Source organism: Diadema antillarum, unplaced genomic scaffold, assembly GCF_040938485.1.
Source record: "Diadema antillarum isolate AM-2024a unplaced genomic scaffold, OU_Dant_1.0 scf00000207, whole genome shotgun sequence".
Lineage (NCBI taxonomy): Eukaryota > Metazoa > Echinodermata > Echinoidea > Diadematoida > Diadematidae > Diadema > Diadema antillarum.
The window spans coordinates 1,805,039-1,815,699 of NW_027271096.1; the positions used below are offsets into that span (position 1 = coordinate 1,805,039).

Genomic DNA, 10,661 nt, shown 5'->3' on the forward strand with positions numbered 1-10,661 from the left:
CTTTTTCTTCTTCGTCTTCTTTGTCTTTTTCTTCTTCGTCATCATCCACAGTACAGTTTTCAAATTTTATGTCATGTCCAGATTTGGTGGATTATTCTTGAAAAGTCTTAAGGGCTGCATATTTCAGAGCTGATGTTGACACAGAAATTTGCATATTGCTGTCAAGAGTTGAATCCCCCATTTGCCAAATGTTCCAGCACACTTGATGCACAAAATGGTTTGATACCAATTTTTTTTTTTTTTTTGCTTTTATTTCCAAGGCAAAATGTGTACTGACATGATCTTAGAAATTGATCTTGGCTAGGAATGGGAGAGGGTAGCCCATTTCTTGTGAAGAAGAAATGACACCAAATTAAGTGCCTTTTTGTAGTTGCAAAATAGTTGTATGATTGTGCTTTGCTTTTATGTGCAATTTTGTTTGTTTTTGAAACACACAATGCACATTTGCTGGAGAGAAGCTTCCTTTTCATGCTGAAAATATGTCTTTCCTCTCTACCTACTGCAAATGATGATTTTGCAGCACAGTCTTGCAACCCGTCTTTTTTTTTTCCAATAGATGGTCATGATATCGTGGTAAATTGAGCACATCCCAGCACTTCAAATTTAAAAAAAAAAACAAACAAAAAACAAACAAACCCCCCTTGTTTTATGCACTGTTGTGAACATTGTTCACATTCACCATCGTTATAAAGCATACAATGAATATATTTGTTTAGATTAATAATGTCCAGTGTGGTGTCAATTATGTCATAGCCATGTTACTTCAGTCCAGTCCTACCGAAACTGTGTATTTGCTTTGATTTAATATAGCCATCATGCCGTCCTTTTCGTTGAGTAACTTTGAAAGATTCTATTTTTATGGATAGGCTGTGCATTGTTTTGCTTTCGTACTTGTACCTACTGGATATACATGTATGTTCTGAAAGCAAACTGCTTTTCCTCAGTTTTAGATGATAATTTGGTTATCCGTAAAGTGTTATGTGTTTACTGCAAATTGGTTTACAGTTGTTAAACTTCCGCTAAAAAGAGTGATTTCCCTTTCAAAACACAAAAACACCAGTCAGTGCTGTGTTCATGCTTTTTTATGTGCTGTTATAAAACCCATCGGTATTGTATAATGGGCATAGTAATTTTTCCTGTTTGTGGAGGTATACAATTTCTTGTATGCCAGTCCTTCATACGACAAGAGGAAGGAAATCGCCGATGACTAAAATGTTTTGCCCACTGGTATCATTAAGATACCATCTGTATCAACGCTGTGCTATTTACATTTCTTTTCCAGTCACATTTCATTGTGTGATGTTTCTTCTTTCCATATACATGCATTGCTCAGTGCTGTATAAATTTGTTGTACTGTACCTCACTTTGTATAATTGTTATGTTCATCCTTTATGTTTATGTCAGTCATGAAATGTTAATGTATAGGAATTTGATGTATAGGAATTGTGAAATGCTGATTCATGTACATACCTTGCCCTTTTCTCTACTTCATGTGTGCCCCCTTATAATATATCAAAACAGGAGAGACTCTCATTCAATCCTGGAAATAACTTTATTTTCCTGTATTCTGTTTTTCGTTTTTTTATTGTTTGTAACTACAGCTGTATTTGTTTATCACAACTATGTATTGCAAGTGTCATGAAAGACAAAATAAAGAAGTCACAGTTTTTGTGCACTGAAGGATCTGGAACTCTGTTATTTCGTTGTTGCCTACCTGTTGTGTTGAGTTAGCTTTATTCTAAAACTTAGGCTTCTTAGAATTGAGGATGGATATCCCTGTACAGGAAAATGCAACTGAATAATTTGAGTCGACTTCGTTTAAGAGAATTGTACAGTTAGTCTCTGCATAATCAGATACTGCTTGGTCGAGAACTGTGCCGAATCGATGTACAGGGTGAACAACCAATTGATGCATGTTATGTATTAACTTTTTTTTTTTGTTATGAGTACATTGTAGTAATTTTCCAGACAAACTACTTATTTTCATATTTTCCTGCAGAAAGTATTTAAAATGAGTGGAAATACAAATCTTAAAAATAAAATTGTGAGGAGCTGAGAGGCTACGAGAGGGTTTGATCTATGTTTTATAGAAGTGTGAACTATGTGATATGCAATGTACAACTGATTTGACGGATCGCTACACATAAGACACATCGTGCCCACCATCGACAAACCCTCACACCAGTTACACACACTACGCGAACTCCACACACAGGGACACACTACTCACTACATGTGTCTTGACAGTTCTAGAGAAAATAGATCTGATATGGTCACTCTACTGAGACTCTAAACTTTCTTTGCTGAACACCACACTGATTTTTACTATGGCACAAAGTCAGCAGTCCCACCATGCTTGAACTCTCAACAGTTGATTTTTCAATGTGTGGAATAAAGATATCAATTTTGTGTTTGATATAAAACAACCACAGGAGACTTTTACACATTTGTTTATTATTGCTATTAAAACAATCCATGCAGGTTTTATTACATTCCAAGTTAGCAACTGGTACAATACATATCAGAATGCTTGTAAAACACTGGACACCTGTACTGCACACGTACATGTAGGTACTACAGATCTCAGAAATACTCATTTTGCATAAATTTCATATTAGATTGCACTATCTACACATTTCATTGACATGAAATGACCAATTGCGATGCATTACAGAAAAATAACACAAAGAACATGAACACTAATGAGAACATTTTTATTTGCAAAAATCTGTTCGGAGATGGAAAAGTCAAACTTGCACATAAATTGATTAAATCTGTAAATTGATCACACTTGGAATAGCAAAAATGTCCATGCCACTACCAGTATTCTTTATTTATTTATTCATTATCATTATTACTCCTCTATTAGCCATTTTATTTTCCAACATGCTCTCATACAGGAACTGAAGATTCAAGGGGAAATTTGGGAACGGACAGTTTTGGTTTGAATTCTTACGGTCATTTTGATTCCAGTTATTCAATTTTATAATGAAAATCACATGTCCAAAGAATGATATGCCAAGATGGGAAGAATACAAATCTCTTGATATTCTATGTGATTCCATAAACATTTTCTTTTAAATTTCACTGATATAGACTGAAAGAATATATGACCAAACGGTGCACAACATGGACTAGGGGGGCCCCTAGGGCTTATCTCCATGCACAGATGTCTATCCAGTGTGCAATGCTTTATGAATGTACAAAAAAAAGAACAACAATTCTGAAGCAACAGGAAAAAGTACAGGTTAGACTTGTTTGTGTGTGTGTGTGTCTATGTGTGTATTCGTATAAAATGTATGTTAGAGCCTGACCTATGCATGTGAAAGTACCTGTACACTGTTGCACTAGTGATAACAATAATAACAATTCTTGTAGAGTATGAAACACTTGTAGCATTCTTTGCACTTGAGAATTAAAGACAAGAAAGTAGAAATAACAGGCAGAGGATATTATCTGGGATAGCTTATATTGGAAAAGACCTAAGATGTGATTTAAGTGTTCAGTTGAGTTTGTCACATTCAAATGATGGAACAGGAGTTCTACAGGCATGGATGACTTTAGTAGAGAGAGGGCTCATCCATGTCCAATAAAAGGGCATTGAAGTACAGTCAGTAGATTTTTCCTTTGTGATCACAAATTTATAGTTAGAGCATACAACAAACAATTCCTGTAAAAATGATGGGACATCAGTTCGTAGGTATTGATAGATTCATTTGGAGCATTTTGAATGAGAGCCGAGATTGAATTGCCAACCAGCGTAGCCGTTTCAACCTGTTGCTGATATATAATCAATGTCACATTGATATAATCTCTCTTCTTCACCATGCATAAATCATAATCAAAAACAACTTTAACTTTTTCTAAATTTGCTTTAAATATTTCTGTATTTTCATATCTATTTCAAAGTGCAAAAACATATCATAATTATGTAAGTACTACAACACACTGCATGCATCAATAATACTTTACATGAACATCACAGTCTTGTTGACAGCATCATCTGCATGCATGTCTCTCTATAAAATGTTCACAAGGAAATAAATATACATATATTTTTGGATGAAACATGAACAACCTGAATTTCCACATGAAATAGTCAATCAACATCACTAAAATCAGACATATTGTAATTACGTTGAATGCACATTACATAGTATTGCTGTGGTGGCAGAACCTACGAGCAACAGTTCTTTTGCATTAGTTAACAGACATCCATATTTGCAGTGTCTTAATTTTTTTTTCTTTTTTAAAACAAACAAACCAATTGAATATAAACTAACAACAAAGGATACAATTAGAGACAGCAGTTTATTTCTTTGTTGAAGGAAATATCAAAGACATCTTCTTGTGGCTTATATGTAACCACATTCTATATTTCCTACACAGTGTGTATATAAAACCACACATATTATACACATTAATGTGCACATGTAATAGTTATCAATGAAGAGATATGTATTCATCTTCACATTTCTTCCAGTGTTATTTGAGTAGAAGCAGGTTATGTTATATCTAGATAATAATAATGATTAATGAAAAAAAGGTCTCAAAAAGATGCAACTTCAATGTGATTCATGCATCCAATGAAATAACATTGCGGAGTTGTGACAAATTCACACTTAGTCATTTGTGTGTGTGTGTGTGAGTGTGTGCCTTAGAAAAGGTCTGAAATCACTACCACACAGGCATCACATTATTGGCCTTTTAAAAGGTTGCTAACACAGCAATACAGACTGGCAGAAAATGCATATTTTTGCATAGACAAAAGATTCAGAGCAGCAAATAATTACGGATTAATAAATGCTGACTTCTATAGCCCTTGAATCATAAAATTTGAATTAATAAAAGTATGTCTACAACACCTCATGACAGTAGACCTACAGTATTTCCTGATATAAAGTCTGATATGAATACTTAATAACAGGCAATGAATTATTGACATATTGGCATGCAAATGAAAAATTAATGCTTTCTGCTATTCAAGGGTGGGGAGGCCCCCTCCCCCCTTCAGATCTAGGGCATGGATCGCACGATCCTCGCGAAAACTTGCACTAAGGTAGAGGCTAATGTAGTATACAAGACTGTGTAGTTAGATTTTGCAAATTTTAATCTGTGTATTTTATATTAATTAATTTATTCTAATTTATGCAAAAAGATTTTTTTTTTTGCCTATGAATAAAAAAATAAAGCTCCAAGACTTCTAATTTTTGGTGAACATATTCTTTTTAATATCTTCAACAATAATATTGAAGCAAAAATTCAGCTCCATATTTATTTCTTATGTATTTTATTGTTTATTGAATTGCTTATGTATTTCTTTGTTTTTACTCTTTGTTTTGTTGTTTTTTTCATCAAAATTCGTCGCAGAAACTTTTAAAAGCATAATCAGGCTAAAATACATCATTATCAGCCATTGAAAGTAAAAATATCTATCTTTAAGTGAATTAATTGCAAAACACAATTTACTTTGGATTTGTACACAAAATCATGTTTTTGAGCAATTTTTGGGTCGACAAATTTTTTCAAAGGGGCGTGGCTTCAAAACGTTACGCCTAGTAGCAACAAATTTGGTCCAAAAAGTTACGCGATACTTGAAAGAAAAAAGTCCTTGAAAATGTCACGGCAAGAGCATCACTCGTTGCAGAATAATCACGCGAAACGTCGGGGGAGGGGGCCAAAATGGCCCCCCACCGTCTGGTGGGAATAGGATTAAAGCTTGGCAGACAACTGTGAGTATGGCAGTGTCTTACAAGAAATGTTGAGAAAGACCATAATGGTGTGGATTTGATGTCTTCTGTCAGCAGTAAATGTTAAAACCAGTCTGTCCTGCATGTAGTGACACAGTTCAGTGAGCAGTTTGCTGCTGTATAAAGGCAAAGTCTAAAAAGAGGGGGTGGAGCTGGAAGTCAATGTGTGTGGTGCAGGGCCAGGGGTGGGGGCAGCAGGAAACCTCCAAGAGGTTGTTGAAGCTTGACCAGGCCCCTGTTGCATAAAAGTTATGATCAAACGCAAGTCAAGAAAATCATACGCAACTTGATTTTCAACCAATCAGAATGGAGTATTTGGGACTTACGTTTGATCTTCTTGACTTGCGTTTGATCATAACTTTTATGCAACGGGGCCCAGATACTGTAAAATGAGGAATGTTCGTGTGCATTTTAATTTTGCGACTTTCGCGAGAGCCAAGATTTGTGAAATTAAAATGCACACGAAATTTCTTGCCTACACTATATGCATTGAATGATAGAGGCAACTCACAAAAATGTCATGCTGCGAAAAAGGCCATTGGCTCCAATTCACGAAAAAATTTCATGCCACAAAAATATCATGTTTTAAGGTATCTCTGCACTTCCAGAGTATGTTGACAAAGGGATAGATTGTTGTGCGACCACTGAGATACTGGAAACTGTGAGACACTTCAAGAGGGCTGCCCCATCACACAGATTGCACAAAGAGATCGTGTATGGTTCTATCAATGTTTTTATATGGAATAGTTTTAGCATCACTATTTTGAATGAAGAAGACTATCAAATATAGCCATCTTGCTCTTGCTCAAGTTTTGGTTCTGGGGCTTTCTAGGACGTTATTTCTCCACAAAGCAAAGTTCAAGGAAATTCCGTAGAGATAGATACCTTATTTAATAAATGCTGATGATAATGTGCCTTTAAAATGAGTTCACAAGAGCGCAACACAAAGTTGTATATGTCGTATGTGTACATGTATGCTTGGTATACTTCTTCTTCTTCCTCTGGCGCAGTTCGTTATACTAACGAATACAATGACATCCTATGAAAAAGAAAAGAAGAAAATAGACATAAACACAAGTTCAAAGCAGAAGCTTCCTTGAACAAAAGTAGACTGGGCAAAATGCTGCCTTTCTACTTGTCATTAAATCACATGTCATTACGGCGCAATATAAAATGATCAGCTTACATAGAACTCTAGAACTCTACTGGAAAGATTGGCTTGGATACACTCATCAGGTTTGATCATTCAAATTTGTCAGCATGCATGGCTTCGGTTGGTTGATTTAAAAAAACAAAAGTCAAATCCCTGAACAATATAAATAGCACACACGTAATTTTTGTGATGATATATATAACATGGCAAACAAAAGGCAACTGAATGCTGACCACACCACTCCAGCCATGAGTTGAGACTAGTACTCGGCAAAGTTTGTGTGCCCAGTGGCCATGGCGTGCTGTTGTGCCTGTCTCTGGCCGCGCAGTCCGTCATTGCACACAAGGCAACGTAATGTGAAACCGGTGAGATCGGTGTACTGCCGGCTGCGTTGCGCCTCTGCGGCCAGCTCCAAGGCCTGTGACAGGACCTCGTCATCATCTGTCAGAAACACAGTCTCCACTTCCTTCCCATCATCCCCCAGCTCGCGGACGAGGGGATCGTAGTGCACATTATCATAGATGAGATAGATACGGTGTCGGTACCCACGATTCTCCCCAAACTTATCAACGCGCACGCTCTGCGTGTCAACAACGGCCATCTCCGTCTCGTAGAATTCGCTCAGGATGGAAATCTCGATGGCCCCGCCCCAAGAGTCAGGGTTTTTGATCCACTGGCAGTATTCCAGGTTAGGTTTGCCCAGAAAGGCCTCGTTGTAGAACTCCGGGTTGCTGCTCACCACGTTAACAATGAGATTCCGCAATTCCAGCGCTCGCGACCGTTCCGTGTGTCCTCCTTCCATCAGCAACGCTATGCTGACGAAGAGGCAAGAATTGTCAGCAGGCACAACTCGACGAGTAAGAATGCCTTTTGGGGGCTTGCTCTTCAGTTCCCTACCCCCACTTGTAATTTTATCAGATTGATTCTTGTCGCTGTTGCTACTGGCAGACAGCACTTCCTTTTTAGTGGGGTCTTCCTCCACAATGACCATGTCTCCCGACTTGAATGGGAGCGACGAGAGCTTGAGGGATTCGTCGGAAGTGTCCAAGGGCTTTGGAGGGTACCCATGTAGGAGCTTCTGCGACTTTCCAGGTATCCTGGTGAACTCAAAGATCTTGTTCAGTAGATGGCTGACTGTGGATTCCGTCGTGAGTCCTTCAAGCTTCTTCCGACCATTCTTGGACTTGATCATGACTGCCATTGACTGGGAACTCATCTTAAGTGCTCTGCCTGATTTCACTTTGTGATTAATCCTGAAGATTAAAGGAAAAGTATTGACGCATTTGTGAAGCCACTACTAACTACTCATCATGAAACTGAAGTGCGGCACATTTATTTACAATTTTCTATTGTGAACTGATGCATTTAAAAAATACATAGAGTTTGGAGCCAATGAATGTTAAAAACTGACTCTCTGTGTATGCAAACATATTTCTGAGTGATTAGAAAAGATTAAATAGAGAGTAGGTCAAATCCCCTCCTAATCCCATGCAGACCGAAGCCTGTACTCCTGGCTCCTGTAGGGGTGCTCTGCCCGGCGTCATGTGCGGATCAAACGTTGCTTAACCCCAATTTCATACAGCCTTTTCACCTTCAAACAATTTTGACAAGACAGGACATATTGGAATGTGCTGCAATACTGTATTTGCCATATATTTTGCGAGTCTAAATTTTTGCGAATTGGGAATTCGTGACGATTTTGCAAGTGGTTAAATTCGCGATCATGGAGTCATGTACTGCACGAAGAAATGTACACATGTACGTCAGATTCACATCAAGATTAGAGTTACTATTTTTGTGTCTTTAATTTCTCGAATAGCGCCCAACTCGCAAAATTCGCGAAAATAAAAACCTCACAAAATATTCGGCGGATACAGTATTTTGGGCAACTTCCCCACATTATACAATCGAAATACTCTGTTAGATTAGATCGTAGAAATTTGTTTCCATATTGGCGATATCGCAACATCGCCATTCGCTAGATGTAAGTCGCCATGTAAGTACGTACATAGGCTGTGCTCTGATTGGCCGAGGGACCATTAGATTCCTGTTGCACATACATCACATGTGATTGGCTTACGGTTTCATATGTTGAAGAGCTGTTGACTGTATCAGTGGGCTAGTAGTTGCATCTTTTTCCATTAAAAATTTCACTCAAGTCTAGGATATTTCAAACAGTTAGTGAGGGCATTATATTAATGAGATGTTGATTTTAGGAATTTTTAGAGTACTACACAAGTTTAAATTTGCATATCTACTGTACCTGATGTTGGACTATGAATCATTAGACGGTAAATTACCTCATTCAGTTCTCCAAAGGGACAGGGGTGAAGAGTCCCTCTAGTCTCTACAGTGATGTATGTATGCGACACTTGCTTCTGTCTGTCAACGAAGCAGAGCCGTAAAAGTAAAAAAAAAAAGAAAAAGACAAAAACACCTCCAGAGAGACACATTTTTTCTGTCTAACGTTAGATCTATTTTTTAGATTTCTAAATCTAGATACTAAGTAAACTTTTTTTAGTCTCAACCTGCATGCGCGGCGTTCTGCCGTTGGCAAGGGCAAGGGCAAGGCGTTGGCGTTGCCGTTGTTGGTAGTTTAATTAAAAGTAAAACATGTCTTCTGTGGTTCTGTAAGCCTAGATTAAATCTAATTATTAGTAGACAACCACTCCCAATTACAACTACTCTTTACGTATTGCGCTATCAACAACTTATTCATATTTCTGGAATCCTTTTTTCAAGTCTAGATCCGGAAGATTCTATTTTGCTAACCTCATCCATGAATGTATAACGCCCTAACGGTACCAACGGTACCAACACAAATTTCCACATATGGGACTAATCAACATTTGTTATTAGAGATTTTGGTTTTCCCCGAATCACTCGATTGACTTTTAAATCGCAACAAAAAGATATACTGTTTGAGGGAACAAAAAGGCCTTCTATATGTACACGGAGGCGAATCAGTCACATTTAGCTTACCTCGTAATTTACCGCAAGGATCCTAGGGAGTAGGTCTACTTTGTTACCGTTTTCACTCTTCTGCTTTACTTTTCTATTGTGCTTATTAAGGGTCAATACACTTTTTAATAGTTCTGTCGCTTTGTTTACTGCTTAGTCTTTGGATCAGGCGGTATATCTAGTTAAATTAGCATGTTACGACTACTAGTACGTTGACTTCTTGTCGGAATGAGGAGGCAGGGAAAAGGAGGAGTAGAAAAAGAAAGAAGAGGAGAGGAAGACGAAGTCAGAGGAGGGAAAAAGGAAAGAAGCCAGAAGAGGAGGAGGAGTAGGAGAAGAGGAAGAAGGAAGAGAAGTTCAAAATTAAGAAAAAGCATTGAAAAGGATGAGGAGGATATGCTGTATATTATAGAGGAGGAGGAGGAGGAGGAGGAGGAGGAGGAGGAGGAGGAGGAGGAGGAATAGATTCCGCATGACACTGGTAGCTCATTCAACATGTAGACCTTGTTTATTATCCAGGGAAATTTGATGTTTTTAATTTCTATATCATTTCCTATCCTGTTACTGCACAATATCCATACATTGGAGAATGGCGTTATCACTTAAAGTGTTTTATATCATACCCTACATCATTTCGCAGCGTTCATTATTCTCAATCAAAGATAAACTTTTCTCTACCGCTTTGAAATTAAACCATCTTGTATCTGCGACATTCCCCATGACAATCATGAATAAGCATGTGTTCCCTGGATAGACAACTGCCTTTGTTTTATTTTCCTTTAATGTTTGACAATGCC

General features: G+C 37.6%; 1 protein-coding gene across 1 annotated transcript; it reads right to left on the minus strand.

Annotated features, from left to right (window-relative positions):
• Positions 1 to 7,162: 7,162 nt before the first annotated feature.
• Positions 7,163 to 9,915, minus strand: LOC139724095 (ubiquitin thioesterase OTU1-like). The gene is made up of 2 exons (XM_071635294.1): positions 9,886 to 9,915; positions 7,163 to 8,156 (listed from the first exon to the last, which is right to left on the minus strand). The coding sequence occupies exon 2, from the start codon at positions 8,117 to 8,119 to the stop codon at positions 7,163 to 7,165; it is 957 nt and encodes a 318-aa protein (XP_071491395.1). The 5' UTR covers positions 8,120 to 8,156; positions 9,886 to 9,915.
• Between the last annotated feature and the right edge of the window lie 746 nt (positions 9,916 to 10,661).